General features: G+C 43.7%; 1 protein-coding gene across 6 annotated transcripts in view; it reads right to left on the bottom strand.

Annotated features, from left to right (window-relative positions):
• Positions 1 to 1,551: 1,551 nt before the first annotated feature.
• Positions 1,552 to 18,080, bottom strand: part of nfyc (nuclear transcription factor Y, gamma) — an 80,809-nt gene continuing 64,280 nt past the window's right edge. For all 6 annotated transcript variants that reach the window (XM_055656117.1, XM_055656119.1, XM_055656121.1 and 3 more), the window contains 2 exons: positions 14,950 to 15,021; positions 1,552 to 6,264 (listed from right to left, as the gene is read on the bottom strand). In XM_055656117.1, the coding sequence (XP_055512092.1) occupies positions 6,148 to 6,264; positions 14,950 to 15,021 (189 nt within the window). In that variant the 3' untranslated portion in view covers positions 1,552 to 6,147. The remainder of the gene's footprint in view (positions 6,265 to 14,949; positions 15,022 to 18,080) is intronic.

Below are 18,080 nucleotides of genomic sequence, written 5' to 3'. Positions count from 1 at the left end.
CGCTCTAGACTAATGGATTATTGCGAAACAGAGTCTGTATTTATCTGGCACCTTTAATGCAGGTATAGGTCTCAACAGGCCCCTGACAAATCTGCATTGATGGGTATTCTGCTTGAAAGTCCCTCAGTTTTGTAATTAAGCAGGGAGCTGCATATTCACTACTGCACAAAACAAGAGTCAGGGAGAGTATACTTACCTCAGAAGTTTAAAGAAAGGCACATTTGGAATATATCAATATTTTTCAGTTAAAGTGAGAAGCACCAGGAACACAACATGGACTTCTGTAAATTATATTGACATAGGTTGGCATGAGTGTTGGGCACAAGACCAGCTGAGATTACACACTTGGAAAAGGTGGTCAAAATGAAGATGAGTGGCAGCTACCCTTTCTATACGAACAAGTAACTGAATCCCAGAGTTAATGAGTCACAAGAAACTGCAGTCTTGAGCAAAACACAAAGTGCTGGAGAAACTCAGCGGGGCAGGCAACGTCTGTAGAGGGAATGGATAGGCGACATTTTGGATCGGGATCATTCTTCAGTTAGTTCTCCCAGGTGATCAGCAGCTGACGCTAACAGAATCTGTAGGATGGGAACATGCTAGTGACACAGATGACCTGGGATACTCTGGGTGTTTAACGGATGGCACATATTACATGCTTTTGCATTTCAATCCTTCTGTGACATTGGTCAATGCCAAAAATGAAACTTACCTACTTTTTATGGTCAATGAGGTCACAGCACCCAGGGATCAATAACGTGCCTTACTACCTGCACTGGACACATGTATTGAAATTAATGAACCTGCATTTATACAACTATAACCTCAGGGCATCTCAAAACCATTACGATCAAATATATACTTTGCAAGTCTAATTCCTACTATAATGCTGGGTCACGTAGCATTCATAATGTAAAGTCCCTCACTTAGAAGTCATTAAATCTTGTAAGACATGAAAGTTCATGTTCTTGGATCAGAATTAGGCCATTCTGTCCATCGAGTCCACTCTGCCATTCAATCATGGCTGATCTATCTTTCCCTCTGAACCCCATTCTCCTGCCTTCTCCCCATAACCCGTGACAGCCGTAATAATCAAAAATCTATCAATCTCTGCCTTAAAAATATCCATTGACGTGGCCTCCACAGCCTTCTGTGGCAATGAATTCCACCGATTTACCATTCTCAGACTAAAGAAATTCCTTCTCATCTCCTTCCTAAAGGCATGCACTTTTATTCTGAGGCTTTGGCCTCTGGACCTAGTCTCCTAGTGGAAACATCCTCTCCACATCCACTCTATCCAGGCCTTTCACTGTTCAGTAAGTTTCAATGAGATTTCCCCCCTCATCCTTCTACACTCTAACGAGTACAGGCCCAGTGCCGTCAAATGCTCATCATTATACAAGTTGGCAATGTGGAAGAGTAGAGAGAACTGCAGCGAATTTTAAATTACTCCAGCATTGGTCCCTCGATGATTAGATGTAAAAGTGTCCTGAGCTGTAAGCTTCTTTGACCTGCACTTCATCAACATTCAAATAAAGCTTGATACGAGTGTTTATAACAAAGGTTTTTATTTCTAAAGATTTATAAAGTAAAAGTGGGAGAATATCAAAGACTCTGGATATCAGAAAATTCTTAAGACAATTTCAAACAACAAATGCATTCGGTGTATTACACACATGTTGGAGAAGTGCTAGACATTGTAGCAGAGGGCCTGATGTACAATATTTCCAAATGGAAAAGACACTCAACCATTTTAGGGGAGGAGCAGCAACAATGTCTACACCTTTCCAACTTTCAATGAACACAAAACTCTTTAAAGGAAGGATATGGGAGCTCACCAGAGATAATGACTTGTGCGTATATCTTGATATCCTAGCAGGATGAATGCAGGCAGGCAAGTATGCTAACAAAGATGGGGTACATTGAATATGAATAATTCCCAGAGAGGAGGGAGAGAAAGGAGAAGCAATCAGGAGTGGGGTAGAGTGGGTTTCCTCATGGTAAACACTACCTTGGAAATACAAAGATCATTGCCTATTCTATGATGCATCACAAATGGTCCTTGTATGGTCCTACCCTAATACGGCAGTATCATCATGACCACTGCCTAACTCGATTCAGAATCCCTGCATCTTCATTGACCCAACAGATTTTTTTTTTTTTTTTAAACTCAAGTAACAATAATACAAAAAAACTAACCAGAGTTCCCATGGGACCACCCAAAGTACATGTTCCAAACAAGTACACATTTTCAGGGATTAACAATTTTCTGCAATAAAAACACACATCGTGGGCAAGGGTGTATTTGGTTCCACCTCAAGCACTGTTAGGATTTCTTTGGGGAAAAGCTCTTCAAGCTTTGTTCCAGTATTAGTGTTACCATTTCCCAAATGTGCGAGGTGTAATGGATGGGCAATCTCAGCATTTTTCTCAGTCCTGCGCCATTGACCTGGGAGGGAATGGATAGTCAATGCTAAGTCAGACCGTTTCATCACAACATGCTGGATAGAAAATAAACCCAGCTGCCACAGGAGCAGCGTTTATGTAGCTTGCTCCATTGCTCAGATGTCACAACAGATACCATCTTCATGGCCTTATACCACAGTTAGCAGGAGTGATGGTAGACACACTCAAAATTACAAAGGAATTTGGTAGGAAGAAATGTCCCCATGGGCAGGTAAGTAGAGATGAAAGATGTACAGTTAAAACCCTGTGTGTAAGGGAAGAATAATTTTGTGTGCTACAATCTGGGAGTTACTACCCAAAAGATGGTGGAAACAGATTTAATACTTTTGCAAACAGAAAAAGGACTGGAAAAGCAAAGAGGTTACAGAGCTATGACTGACAGATAAGGAAACTGGACAACAAATCAGGCCAGCCATGATCTCATCACGTGCTAGAGCAGATTTAGGAAGTCAAGCAGCCTGCCCCCAATTTAAAAGTAGTCATATTAGAGTACAGGAGGCCATTCAGTAGCAGTTCTATGCAAGAGCAATCCAGCCAATCCCACTGTCACAAAATGCTGGAGTAACTCAGCAGGACAGGCATCATCTCTGGAAAGATAGAAGGAATGGGTGACGTTTCAGGTCGAGACCCTAACTGGATAGTTTTCCCAAAGAGCCAGCATCAGCCAGATGAACTGAATAGCTTCCATCTACACAATTCTATAAAGGAATTAGTACCATTAGAAAACGAATGAGCGCTGACCCCTGCTGGGCAGAATGAATAGAGAAGGATGCCGTTAAATGACATGAGGCTGACTTTGATCCTGCAATCCACACAGTAACTGTTTGCATGGATTACTGATCGTGTTCAATCCTTCAAACAGGTATTTTCACCTCTACCGATTTAAAATCCACATATGAAGAGTAACGATTTATAGGGCTATTGGCCAAATTCATGCAACTAGGACCAACCCAATATGCCAACTTGGTCGGCATGGATGAAGTGGGCTGAAGGGACTGTTTCTGTGCTGTATAGCTCTATGACTAAACATACTGGTCTCTCAGTACCATTACCAGAGGCAACCAGTGGTTGTAGGGATTGGGAAGGAAAAGAGTTGAGATCAAAGGTATCAGTCGAGATCTTACTGAAGAACAGAGGTTAACCGATCTTCTCTTGCTTCCATTTCAATAACAGGAACGGACTACAGCACAGTTAACAGGAAATAATTTTGATATAATAAACAGGCTATTGAAAGGACTAAGGGTCCCCTATAGAGTAGCCAACCGTGTTCTTGGCGAGGGAACACGTTTGGTAATATAGTAATTCAATTTGTTAACCTACATAAGTAGCAACGTTGGGAAGATGCATTTCATTTTGGAACTAGTAAAAAATCAAGTGAGGCAAACTTCCTAAGTAATGGAGAAACTGATGAAACAATATTGACAAGACCCAGTTCACAGGGAGGAAAATAGTGCAGCATTTACTCTTTGAACATTGTCAAATGACTCAATGCTACATCAAGAGGGAGGTGTTGTGTTCTATTAGAGTCAATAACTGCAAACACTTAGCCAATCTCCCGGAACAAGGGCTGTATTCCTGTAATTTAGAAGATTAATGTGTGCTTTGAATAACATTTTCAAAGATCTGATGGGATAAGGAGGGTAAAAAACAATAATTGCTGGGTCATTCTTATTTCTGTGGGAGTAAAGGGAAACATAAGAGGCAGGCAGGAAATATTTACCTACACAGGAAGGTGAAAGTAATCTGGAATTCTCTTCATCAATTGGCAATTCTTGCCTGGAGGTTAAATTTGAGATTGATAGGATTTTGTTAACCAAAGACTTATATAGGGAAAAGACTGGGCTATACAGAGCCATAGATACACTGTGATCTCATTGAATGACAGAAGAGTTCCAAGGGATTTATTTATGGACTTCTCTGGTTTCTAACTTTTGACTAAAAGAGCACCTACCCCTCACTGACTGCAGTTCTAAGTGGTTGTCCATCATTTACCACAGCTAACCAGGGCTGAGTAAAAAAAAATGCTGGCCATATCACGAGAGTGGATATAACACTGCATAGGAACATTTAAAACGCTGATTCAATGCTCAGCAACATAGCTTACGCCAAGTTGCATTACAATCCAGTTACAGCACCATATTGAAGTTTCTGTTTCTAGTCTGCAAAGCAGAAAAGGAGACATTGAAGCACTACAGAAAACATCCACGGGCCTCAACGTTGGTGCCACAGGTCTCATGAGAAAAGCCGAGCAAAACTAGATCTTAAGCAAAACACAAAGTGCTGGAGGAACCTAGCAGATCAGGCAGCATCTGTGGAGGGAATGAAAAGGCGAAGTTGCGGGTCGGGATCCTTCTGAAAAATTGCCTGTTCATTCTCTCCACAGTTGCTGCCTGTCCAGTGGAGTTCCTCCAGCACTGTTTTGCTCAAGGTTTCAGCATCTTTAGTTCCTGGTGTCTCCAGAAACTAGATCTGCCGAGTTTAAAACAGAGAAGATCAAGAGAACCACATGATAGTAAATGCGACAATAAAAAGTAGAATTCCAAACAACACTGTAAAAGATCCACAATACATGACTTCCAGTGGATGGAAGGCAACTGTGGTACTGCCACCGAGTCATTTATGCAAAGGTCAACACAAGGGTTTTCATGAAGAGTGACAATGGCAGAAATCTGGAATTATTATATTGCACGATAAGAGGTGGATGCAGGGTAAAGTTTAATATTTATTGCTGGTTAGATGAGAGGATCTCCCTCATCCATATTACCTTGCAGTATACAGGCCAAATGCCATGGGAGGAACCAGGAATCTCCTTCAACGTGATGTGGAGGGAAATTACTAAACAGCACGCTGCCAAACTGGGAGCCTCAGCATGTAATGAGGGTCCTCACACAAATAGATACCCTCTTATGTCAGGTATAAACCAGCACGTGACCAACCCACGCAGCTTTACAGCATAACGCAGTTCACTGGTCACTTAGATCCAAGCAGTCGTTACTTTAACACTAATTTCAAGTAAGGTTATAAATGAGGAAAATTAATTTCATTTTCACCAATAGCTGAAAGACTTGAAGTTATTAAGATGCATTCTGAAAATAAAATGTAATATTTGACTAAATGTATATGTGCCAAACCCAAGTGTCATAAGTAAATTACCTTGCAGGAAATTGAACCTGATACTATAAACACATCCTAATGATCCATTCTCCAGTTTTCATCAATGTGCATGTAGACATTTTTTAATTTGTCACCGATAGAGAATATTAGTTTATAAATGTGTTACTACAAAACTCTGGATGAGACTGTCCCTTGGTAAGTGAGCCAAGAAATAAATCTGGCTACCCTGCTCACATTTATAAGCAATTGTTGCATTTCTTTATATAATAAAAAAGCCGAGGCACAACACTGTACAAGTCAACGACAGAACAGCAATAATCTCAGTGATGGTACTGGATAATCAGCACGGACAAGAACTCCCTTCCTCTCTACTCTTGTATTTGCACTTACAAAGGTCTACTTGGAAGGAGTTTATTGCATTTTATATATGTACAATTAATTTTACTTAACACAATGCAATGGTGAAAAAAACTTTAAAAAATCAATTTCTATCCCAATTATTTAGTGGCTGTACTATTTATACAATGGCTTCTGTGGCAGTTGCTCTCCGCTCTCCATCACTTGAGACTATTCTGTGACCTCGGCCGTCTGTCCATCTACAGTCTGGTTGGTGGATTGGATGAACATAGGCTGGGTGATATCCTGTCCGGCTGGCATGGTGACCTGCTGAATCTGGTACAGCTGCTGCAATGAACAAGACAAAAGACACACATTTACATTGCAGTCTCTCACAGATGAAGCGGAAACTTCGTACAAAGCAAACGTGCACATCAGGTTCAGGGCCTCCTCCACCTGCAGTGTATACAGAACATATGGCAAGGAGTGTGTAAGATGGAACTGCTGATGCTGGTTTACACCGGAGATAGGCACAAAATGCTAGAGTAACACAGCAGGTCGGGCAGCATCTCTGGAGGAAAGGAATAGATGATGTTTTGGGCTAAATCCCTTCTTCAGACTGAGAATCAGGGGAGAGTTCAAGTGAGTTTATTGTCATGTGTCCCTGATAGGACAATGAAATTCTTGCTTTGCTTCAGCACACAGAACATAGTAGGCATTTACTACAAAACAGATCAATGTGTCCATATACTATAATATAAATATATACCCACAAGAATAAATAACACGATAAAGTGCAAATAACAGATAATTGGTTATTAATAATCAGAGTTTTGTCAGAGCCAGGTTGAGGGAAACTAGAGGTATGAAAAGGACCCAAGCACAATGAACGAACAGGAATAGATTTCCAAACCAGGTCTGTGCCAGACTTGGAAGGGAACCCGGTGGGTGGCATTGTTCAAATGTTCTCTAGTCCATCTTGGGGGCCTTTAGGCAGGGATGATATAAGTAACTGCAGTGCAGTTTGTGGACAAAGCAGACTGCAGCTACTGTGCGCTGGTGGTGGAGAGAATGTATAATTATTGGTTGGGCAGCATCTCTGGAGAGAAGGAATGCTTGACGTTTCGGGTCGAGATCCTTCCTCAGACTCGTTCATCAGGGTCTCGATCCAAAACGCCACCTCTCCAGAGATGCTGCCTGTCCCCCTGAGTTTCTCCAACATTTTGTGTCTATCTTCGGTTTAATTCAGAATTTGTAGTTCCTTCCATTCTATATTTAGTGGTTGCTGGGGTGCCAATCAACAAGGTGGCTTCAAATTTCTAATGAGTTTCTTAGTAAGTGATGAAGTTGTACTTCTCCAGGCAAGGAGAGATTATACAGTCTTACTGAACGGCTTTGACCATCAGGAAGTGAGTCTCTTTTTACAGGATACCAGCCTCTGACCTACTCATGTAGTCTCTGTATGTGTCTGGCTGGTGTCAAGTTCCTGGTGAATGGTGACCCACACCACGTTGATGGTCGGAGACCCAGCCAGAGCAATGCTAATCAGTATCAAGAGCAGGTGATTAAATTCTCTCTTAATTGGAGACTTATTATGCCCCTGTCCCAGTTAGGAAATCTGAAAGGAAACCTCTGGAGACTTTGCGCCCCACCCAAGGTTTCCGTGCGGTTCCCCGGAGGTTGCAGGTGGTTGCCGGAGGTTACAGGTAGTGGAAGCAGGCAGGGAGACCGACAAAAACCACCGGGAACCGCACGGAAACCTTGGGTGGGGCACAAAGTCTCCAGAGGTTTCCGTTCAGGTTTCCTAAGTGGGACAGGGGCATTAGTCTCAATTGATTTTCTCCTTCATTATCTTTTTGCTCATCCTATATTGGTTTTAATGTTTTCTCCCCCAATCTAATCATATTATACATCTCTTTTCTTTCCATCCTTTACTTTGGTTGAGAAGATTAATAGAATACGACTCAGAGAATTGCAAAATATCCACTTAAATCACAGCGCACATTTTGTCTTTATAATAATAATAATAATAATAATAATCTTTTATTATCATTGCACACAAGCACAACGAGATTTGGTATGCAGCTTCCATCCGATGTCATAACTTAAATAACTAATAAAATTTAGATTTAGATACCCCGAGAACATGGTTTGTAAGAAGAACATTACAACAGTAAGATAGCCAAAGTCTCCAGAGGTTTCCTAAGTGGGACAGGGGCATTACTGCCTGGCATTTTCATGGCATGAATGTTACTTGCCACTCATCCTTCTGTGCTTGAACGCTATCCAGGTCTCGCGCATGCAGATATCGGCTATTTCATTTACAGAGGAGTTGCAAATGCTTGTCAACATTTGTGCAGTGAGCAAACATTCTCAGTTCTGTCCTGATGGTGGAATGAAGGTTGTTGACAAAGCAGCTTAACGTGGATGGATTTAAGGCAGTATGGGTCATTTCCAACAAAGACAACTAACTTCCTCTGTTAAGGGTACGACTGCAACCATTAGAGATACCACTGGCTTCAGTTTTACCAAGGCTCCTTGATCCCACTGTCAAACACTGCTTTGATGTCAAGGGCAGTCACTTGCACCTTGCTTCTGGAATTTAGCTCGTCCGCATTGAGGGCCCGAGTTTGGGCAGGTTAGGACTTTAATCAAGTTCAAGTTCAAGTGAGTTTATTGTCATGTGTCCCTGTATAGGACAATGAAATTCTTGCTTTCAAAACATAGTAGGCATTTACTACAAAACAGATAAGTGTGTCCATATACCAACACACACACACACATATATATATATATATACATATATACACACACACATGAATAAATAAACTGATAAAGTGCAAATAACAGAAAATGGGTTCATAATAATCAGTTTTGTCCGAGCCAGGTTTAATAGCCTGATTGCTGTGGGGAAGTAGCTATTCCTGAACCTGGTTGTTGCAGTCTTCAGGCTCCTGTACCTTCTACCTGAAGTTAGCAGGGAGATGAGTGTGTGGCCAGGATGGTGTGGGTCTTTTGATGATACTGCCAGCCTTTTTGAGGCAGCAACTGCGATAAATCCCCTCGATGGAAGGAAGGTCAGAGCCGATGATGGACTGGGCAGTGTTTACTACTTTAATCCTTGGAGCAAAGGAAATGGAGGAGTGTTCTTGTAGATAAGTATAAAATCATGAGGGGAATAGATAAAACCAATGCACAGAAGTATTTTAGCCAGAGTAGGGGAAATCAAGAACCAGGGAACATGGGTTTAAGGTGCAAGGGAAAAGATTTAATACGAACCCGAGGGCAATTTTGTCAAACAGAGGGTAGTGGGTATATCAATCAATCAATCAACCTTTATTGTCATATGGAATGAGCTGCCAGCGGAGTTAGTTGAGGCACGTACTAAAACAATATTCAAAAATACATTTGGACAGGTACATGGACAGGAAAGGTTTAGAGGGTTACACAAAAAAGCTGGAGAAACTCAGCGGGTGCAGCAGCATCTATGGAGCGAAGGAAATAGGCAACGTTTCGGGCCGAAACCCTTCTTCAGACTGATCGGGGGCGGGGGTGGGCGGGGACAAGAAAGGAAAAAGGAGGAGGAGCCCGAAGGCTGGGGGATGGGAGGAGACAGCAGGGGGACTGAGGAAGGGGAGGAGACAGCAAGGACTAACAAAATTGGGAGAATTTGATGTTCATGCCCCCAGGATGCAGACTCCCCAAACGGAATACGAGGTGCTGTTCCTCCAATTTCCGGTGCTGCTCGCTGTGGCCATGGAGGAGACCCAGGACAGAGAGGTCGGAGACGGAGTGGGAGGGGGAGTTGAAGTGCTGAGCCACCGGGAGGTCAGCTTGGTTATTGCGGACCGAGCGGAGGTGTTCGGCGAAACAATCGCCCAACCTCCGCTTGGTCTCACCGATATAGATCTGCTGACATCTAGAGCAGCGGACGCAATAGATGAGGTTGGAAGAGATGCAGGTAAACCTCTGTCGCACCTGGAATGATCGCTTGGGTCCTTGAACGGAGTCGAGGGGGGAAGGTAAAGGGACAAGTGTTGCATCTCTTGCAGTTGCAAGGGAAAGTGCCCGGGGAGGGGGTGGTACGAGAGGGAAGGGAAGAATTGACAAGGGAGTTATGGAGGGAGCGGTCTTTGCGGAAGGCAGATATGGGGGGAGATGGGAAGATGTGGCGAGTGGTGGGGTCACGTTGGAGGTGGCGAAACTGACGGAGGATTACTTTTTGTATGTGACGGCTGGTGGGGTGAAAGGTGAGGACTAGGGGGACTCGGCCCTTGTTGCGAGTGGGGGGATGGGGAGAGAGAGCAGTGTTGCGGGGTATGGAAGAGACCCTGGTGCGAGCCTCATTTATGGTGGAGGAGGGGAATCCCCGTTCCCTGAATAATGAGGACATTTCAGATGTCCTGGTGTGGAACGCCTCATCCGTGGAGCAGATGCGGCGTAGACGGAGGAATTGGGAGATGGGGATGGAGTCCTTACAGGAAGCAGGGTGGGAAGAAGTGTAGTCCAGATAGCCATGGGAGTCAGTGGGTTTATAGTGTATGTCGGTCAGAAGTCTATCACCTGCAATGGAGATAGTGAGGTCAAGGAATGGTAGGGAAGTGTCGGAAATGGTCCAGGTGTATTTGAGTGCCGGATGGAAGTTAGTGGTGAAGTGGATGAAGTCAGTCAGTTGTGTGCGGGTGCAGGAGGTGGCACCAAAGAAGTCGTCGATGTAGCGGAGGTAGAGGTCGGGGATGGGGCCCTGGTATGTATTGAACAAGGATTGCTCGACGTAACCTACCAATAGGCAGGCATAGCTGGGGCCCATGCGTGTGCCCATAGCTACGCCTTGTATTTGGAGGAAATGGGAGGAGTCGAACGTGAAGTTATTGAGGGTAAGGACCAGCTCCGCTAGGTGGAGGAGAGTGTCAGTGGCTGGGTATAGGTTGCTTCTCTGGTCGAGGAAGAACCGGAGGGCTTTGAGACCATCGTGGTGGGGGATGGAGGTATAGAGTGACTGGACGTCCATGGTGAAGATGAGGGGGTGAGGGCCTAGAGAATTGAATGCGCGGAGACGACGGAGAGTGTCTGAGGTTTAGAGGGATATGGGCCAAATGCGGGCAGGTGAGATTAGCATAGATGATGTATCTTGGTCGGCATGGGCACGTTGGGGCTTATTTCTGTGCTATATGAATGTGACTCTACTGGGACCAAGGCCGTGATAAGGACAGGAGCTGAATGGTTCAAGTAAAACCCAAACTGGGCTTTGGCACATGGATATTAGGCAAGCTAAAGTTGGGCACTAAACACGAAGATGGAGTAATGGCTCTCTGGTAGAGAGGGAAAAGCAGAGAGAGAAAAATCCTGAATGCTTTATGCGAGTGCATTAAGGATTTCTAGCACAGTCACTGTACACTATGTAGGGATTGAGGAATCCATTTACGCACAGAAACAGTACTAAGATAGCAACCCAATACAGTGCGAAAGGTGAACAGGTTTTGGAAATAATATTGCAGAGAAATTCCACAACCCTTCTTTAAAATGGTGACATGCAATCCTCCACATTTACCCAGGAGGTCAGGTTATCATTGCATCCGGAAAACATCGCCTCCCAGTGAATGACTACTCCAATGTTGTTTCCTTATGACCATGCGGGCATCTCTCCCAAATATTGGTGTTTATTGCCTGTCTTTAACAGCCCCGGAAGTTTTTAATGAGCCATACCCCAGAGAGGACGTGTGGTAAGATTGGGTATGAGAGAGAGAGAGAGTTATAGACTGGTTTTTGGATTTATAAACCTTTTGCAATCAAAGATTTAAATACAGCAAAGGAAAATTAAAATCATATTGTAAACCTGGAACTGTTGCACATGCAAGGGATTTGAACTGCTGCACGGTTAAGTTGGTGAATTGCTGTTGCTGGTCAACTGCAGGAATGCAATCCATGGAGGTCAAATCGTTCTTTGTCAATTATTTACATCTATTCCCCCACCCATGGTAAGCAGCTGCTGAATATTACCTTGAACAGCAGTTTGAAAGTTAGTGTTTTAATACTAATAAGCACAGCAATTCAAATAGTGATGGCAACAATGCATATTTAAGCCGGAAAATAGCCAGGATTTGGGATTCAGATGTAATTAAGATTCAATGGGAAGTACTTTCACAGGAGTCAGACATTGGAGAATTTGAGACTTGCAACTGGCAGCTCTTGAACATTCTCAGCTGGCACTCCACTGTTCGATAGATTCATACATACATGGATCAGCATGAAGACAGGCCCTTTTTGCCCACCAAGTCCACGCTGACCATCGACCACCCATTTACACTATTCTCATACTAATATAATCCAATTATGTTCTCTCCATATTGTTATTAATTCCCGCAGGTTCTACGACCCACCTACACACAAGGGGCAATTTTCAGAAGGCTATTAACCTACAAACCAGCACGTCTTTGGGATGTGGGAGGAAACCAGAGCACCTGGAGGAAACCCAGTCATAGGGAGAATGTGTTAACTTCACACAGACACCACCCTAGGTCACGATGGAACCGGGGTCTCTCTTGGTACAAGCCAACGGTTCTACCAGCTGCGTCACTGTGCTGCCCAGTTTCTGGGAATTAATATAACATGTTACTCTTTCATGCTGTCCTAATATATTTCTCGAGAACCACAGGGGTTGCCTTCGCTGTGAAACCTTAAATTGCAAAGATGCCAACAATTATCATTTCACTTCACCAAAGCAACATTCAATCCACTCCTCCAAGATATCTCTAGTCGATGGCCGCTTCTCCCTAAATCTAAGTTATTTTTTTACTGCTGGCAATACCACTATGCACTATGCACACTATTTCCTCGAGTTTACGAGATTATGAGGCCCGGAAGGAATGGTCCAGATTTCAGAAACGGCAGCTTTGTTCTGTAACTGGCAACATTTCAGTGCAGCGCTATCTTAGCGCGACTCTCAAGGGCATTTAAGGGCAGACTCTGCCAGTAATGCCTACATCCCAAATAATGAATGAAAAGTAACAAGCACTGCTGTCTTGAGTCAAGAGCTGCTGGTGTCATCTTTAATATTTGCTCTCATCTCTTTAAAAACTTTAAAAACACATTATCTCGATACAGCCAGATTGCCGTCAGTGGGCTGTTATCACATGGACAGATGTCCTTTTTCTTATATTACAAACACTACAACTTTAAGAGTTGTTATGTGTATTGCACTTTGGATTCTACCAAGCGTGTAAAATACAGTGTAGAGGTGCCAGTCTTCCCGTCTATTTGACTAAAATCAAGATTTATTGAAGAGACACAAAGCGCAGGAGTAAATCAGCAGGTCATAAAAGCATCTCTTGAGAAAAAGGCAGGGTGACGTTTCGTGGTCAGAACTCTTCTTCAGACATTAACTTGTAGTCTGTGGAATTCTCTGCCTCAGAAGGCAGTGGAGGCCAATTCTCTGGATGCATTTAAGAGAGAGATAGAACTCTTAAAGATAGCAGAGTCAGGGGATATGGTGAGAAGGCAGGAAGGGGGTACTGAATGTAGATGGTCAGCCATGATCTCAGTGTATGGCGGTGCTGGCTGGAAAGGCAGAATGGCCGACTCCGGCACCTATTGTCTATTGTATCAGGAAGCAATGGGAAAACAAAACTCTTCCAAATCTGTCAGTCTCAGGTGATGTACCGTTTGTTGTTTGCTGCAGAATATCCAGGATCAATAAACGAGTAATACGTTAGATGAACCCCAAAACATCCTGCACTATGACATTTCTTTAGTTGGCTTATCAGTGCCTCAGACCCCTCTATCTAGCATGACAGATGCCTACAGGGGAAACATAGTGGACTGTAGTTTAGTTCAGATACAGCATGGAAACAGGCTCTTCAGCCCACGGCGACCACCGATCACCTCTTCACACTAGTTGTATGTCATCCCACTCCCTACAACAGGGGCAATTTACAGAGGCCAATTAACATACAAACCGGTACAAACGCCACAGACAGCACCTGAGGTGAGGATTAAACGTGGGTCTCTGGTGCTGCGAGGCAGCAGCACTACCACTGTGCTATTGTGATGCCCTATTTATGGACAGTTTGCTCATGCAGTTTCCAAATGCCACAGCAATCCCATCGTAGTCGTTTATTCAAATGCCTTACCAACTATGCACCTGAAAACACAAAATCAACTCAACAACCTATTTCACAACTCTTTCACAAGGAAGAGTAGGGGCAAACTCTAGCAGGAAGCAGTTCACGGCCTGGTCAATTGATAAGCTCACACTACCAACCGCAAATCGTGATTCATAACTTGCACTGCAAATAGTAAGTTCCTTTGTTCATGACAATTACTGTCCCAGTACAACAGCTCTAATCCGGTCACATATCAGGCAATGACCTCACAAATCATTCTTACAATGAGTATTAGGCAACTGCACAAGAGGACATGCATTAACAGATTGTTAAAGCACAAAAGCAATGCAGTCAGTCATTTTTAGAACATTGCAGATCTTTTCTAATTCATATTAACTTTTAGAGAAAGTTGCAAAGACTAGCTATGAATCTTGATGTGCAAAAGAAATAGGTTTATGATACTTCAGGAAAATTCAATCTTAAAACGTGAGATTATAAGCATTGCTAGAATCCTGCTAGAATGGTGCAGCTGGTAGAGCTGCTGCCTCATGGTGCAAGGCACCTGGGCTCGATCCTGACCGTGCATGCTGTCTTCCTGGTGTTTGTACGTTGTCCCATGTGGATTTCTTCCGGATGCTCCGGTTTCATCCCACATCCCAAATATGTGCGGGTTCGTAGGTTAATTGGCTTCTGTGAAATTACCCTTAATATGTAAGGAGTGGATGTGAAAATGGAAATAACATAGAACTGGGTGTGACTGGGTAAACGATGGTCGGCGTGGATCAGTGGGCCTGTTTCCATGCTGTATCACTACATTAAAATTCTAGATATACAAGTTCTAGATATACTGAAAACATGGTGCTGGACACATATTTCTGATACAACTCCTGGAAATAAAGTTTCAGATTAAATCTGATCAATATCAGCGTACCTGTCCATCGGTAAACTGGTTGTATTGCTGTTGTTGCTGCTGCTGACCCTGTTGAACCTCTGCTTGACTAACCTAAAATACAAGGGAGAAACATGTGCCAAAGTCAGATACAAGTACAAAAGAGCAAGTTTACATTTGTGTTTCCACTTCTAGCTATTCACTAGATCTCTCGATCGAACCTCGTGTTTCTGCAGCATAACTCAGAGGTGACCTAATTCCACTCTCAACAGCGAGCGGGTCATCTGCACAAACAGGTTATCTATCTAGTTCTAATTCCCCTGTGGGGTAACACCTAGAAATGCACACCTACTGACTACAAGGGCAGGCATTCATCGACGTAACCACCTTAGAGCTGAGCATTTCAGCCATCGGAAGGAATGTGTATTTTCTTTGTTTCTTTCGAGCTAAGGGGAGGGATCAGTATAACACACCAATAGTCCCGTGATCGGGAAACTCAACCTCAGCAATTCACAGTTTATGAACTGTTATATTGACCTTCAAGTCAGGCCCATTAACTTAAGCACGAGTTAGGAAATCATTAATTGCCAAGAAATTCTCAATTGCTCTTGCTTTCCTGCGAGCGCAAGCAAGTCCGGGAGAAACCAATTTAGATTATAATGTTCAATGAAGCAAACAGCAAGATTTACCGATGCATATTCAGTGCAGGCAAATAGAAATGTAATACAATCGTTACACAGTTCCTATCAATTACTAAATCTTCTGTTCATAATCAAAAGCTTTTCATCCCAAATAATCAATAATCTTGCAAGCTTCTCTGGGATTAGGCAAACTGTTTTGTTCCTCAAAATACCAACAAGTACATGATCGCAAGTCCAGGACTCCACTGGAAAAGTGAAAACAGGGTTGTTTTAAGTAGCAGTGGTGATGGGGATAGCATAACCACTATAAAAGGAGTGTCTGTTAAGGGCCTGTCACACTTACCCGATTTTTTTTCAGCGACTGCCGGCACCCGTCATAGTCGCAGCAGGTCACCGACAATTTTCAACGTGTTGAAAATCCAGCGGCGACCAGATAAAGGTACGACTCTTTGGGCGACTACTCACGACCATACAGGCATCACCCCGCGACATGTCGCGGGGTGACGGCCTGTATGGTCGTGAGTAGTCGCCCAAAGAGTATTCCCCTCTTTATTTTGGTTCTCTGCAATGGCTGTCCTGCATTCACAGCTTTTACCTCACTTTCTCTCTTCTCTCACTCCATACCGACTAAACTGTTTACTTTATTAACAGCACGTCACCAGGGCAACTCTGACCTCACCCCCTCAGAGATATTCCTTTGGTCTTATCTGTTCCTCCTTCACCCTGGACACTAGTCAGAATTGACAAAAGTTTTTCGCTTTATTAATTGTCAACACTAAACAGTGACTATGTCTCTTTTAGTGATGCTGCTTGACCTGCCGAGTGTTTCCAGCATTTTACATTTTTAATTTTAGGTTTCTAGCCTGTGTGTTGAATAATAAAATGTATCCCAAAGAGCAGCCACACACACCAGCTCTCTATTCACTATTGAGAAACCTGGGTGATTTTCAGGGTGGGAACATTTGTCAAGAATGTTCCTCTCTTGTCAACAGTCGACTGCTGTATATTTAAGGTGAGGAGTTTAGGGGAGGGGAAAAGAGGGACGAGTTTTTCAACGCAGCGAGTAGTTGATACGTGGAACGCTTTGTCAGGGGAGGTGTGAAGGCAGCTGCAATCGCGATTTCAAAAAGCCTTCCAGCTAGGCAATTGAATAGCCAAGGCATAGAAGGCCATGGACCCAATGCAAGGAAATGGGATTAATAAGGCGGCATGGTGGCGCAGCAGTAGAGTTGCTGCCTTACAGTGCCAGAGACCCGGTTCGATCCTCACGACGGGTGCTGTCTGTTAGGAGTATGCACGTTCTCTCTGTGCCGAGTGGGTTTTCTCCGAGAGCTCCGGTTTCCTCCAGCACTCCAAAGGCTTGCATTAGCGTCAGTGCGCGCGGTTCGCTGGTTAACACGGATTCGGTCGGCCGAAGGGCCTGTTTCCGCGCTATATCTCTAAACTAAACCAGGATGAGGATCATGGTCAGTGTGGATGTGGTGGGCTGAAGGGTCCATTTCCGACATGCAGGATTTTCTGACTCTACTTACTATAGGAAAATTAGCTTTCAGCTCTCTGTGTCTATATGATCCTTGGCTTGGCTTCACAGAGCCATGGAGACGTCAAACAATCACTCCAATAACGATACCGAGAACGACACTGTTCAAAGTTTATGAATGGTGATCACGCCTTTAATCATGTTGTCACCTTTATTTCAGAAATAGAGGACATTAATAGTTACCTTGAATAGTCTGGCAATAAGGTTACTGCCAGCAATAAAAGCACTAAAACGGACTTTCTGCCTTGGGCTATCATTTTCTACCTTTGCTATGAGTGAAACAAAATATTCTCAGCAACCCCCGGCTTTGGAATCCATTCTCACGACACACCAGAGGTCTGTGTGTAAACTGGAAAATATGCCAACACTTTCATCCGCAAATTTATTTTTAAAGAGCATATCCAGCAAACCTTCAGCAATGTAGATGGAAGGAACTGCAGATGCTGGTTTACCGGGAAAGGACAAAAAGGCTAGAGTAACTAAGCATATCAGGCAGCATCCCTGGAGACCATGGGTAGCTGACATTTTGTTGCGGGACCCTTCTTCAGACTGATTGCAGGGGTGGGAGGAAAGAAAACTAGAGACTGTAGAGGCAGGACAAAGTGTGGCAGATCATAGGCGGACACAGGCAAGGGTTGGTTTGGCAGATGGTTGAACAAAGGACAGAGATGAACACACACTGGGTGTGAGACAAGAGGATTGGAGTTGCAATTGTACAACTAGAGGATTGACGAGGTGCAAATTGTTTAGGAATGTTGGTGGAGAGAGCAGAGAGGGGTCCAAGGTCAGCAGGAATTATGTTAATAGTTGTGTTGCAGGGATCATAAGGCTCGAATCATAGAGTGATACATTGTGGAACCAGGCCCTTTGGCCCACCTTGCCCACACCGGCCAACAATGTGCCAGCTACACTAGCCCCACTTGCCTGCGCTTGGTCCATGTCCCACCAAACCCGTCCTATCCATGTACCTATCTAACTGTTTCTTAAACAAT

This window comes from Leucoraja erinacea, chromosome 26 (assembly GCF_028641065.1).
Source record: "Leucoraja erinacea ecotype New England chromosome 26, Leri_hhj_1, whole genome shotgun sequence".
Classification (NCBI taxonomy): domain Eukaryota; kingdom Metazoa; phylum Chordata; class Chondrichthyes; order Rajiformes; family Rajidae; genus Leucoraja; species Leucoraja erinaceus.
The sequence above is the reverse complement of the archived record's forward strand: the minus strand, read 5'-3'. Positions and strand labels throughout refer to the sequence as shown.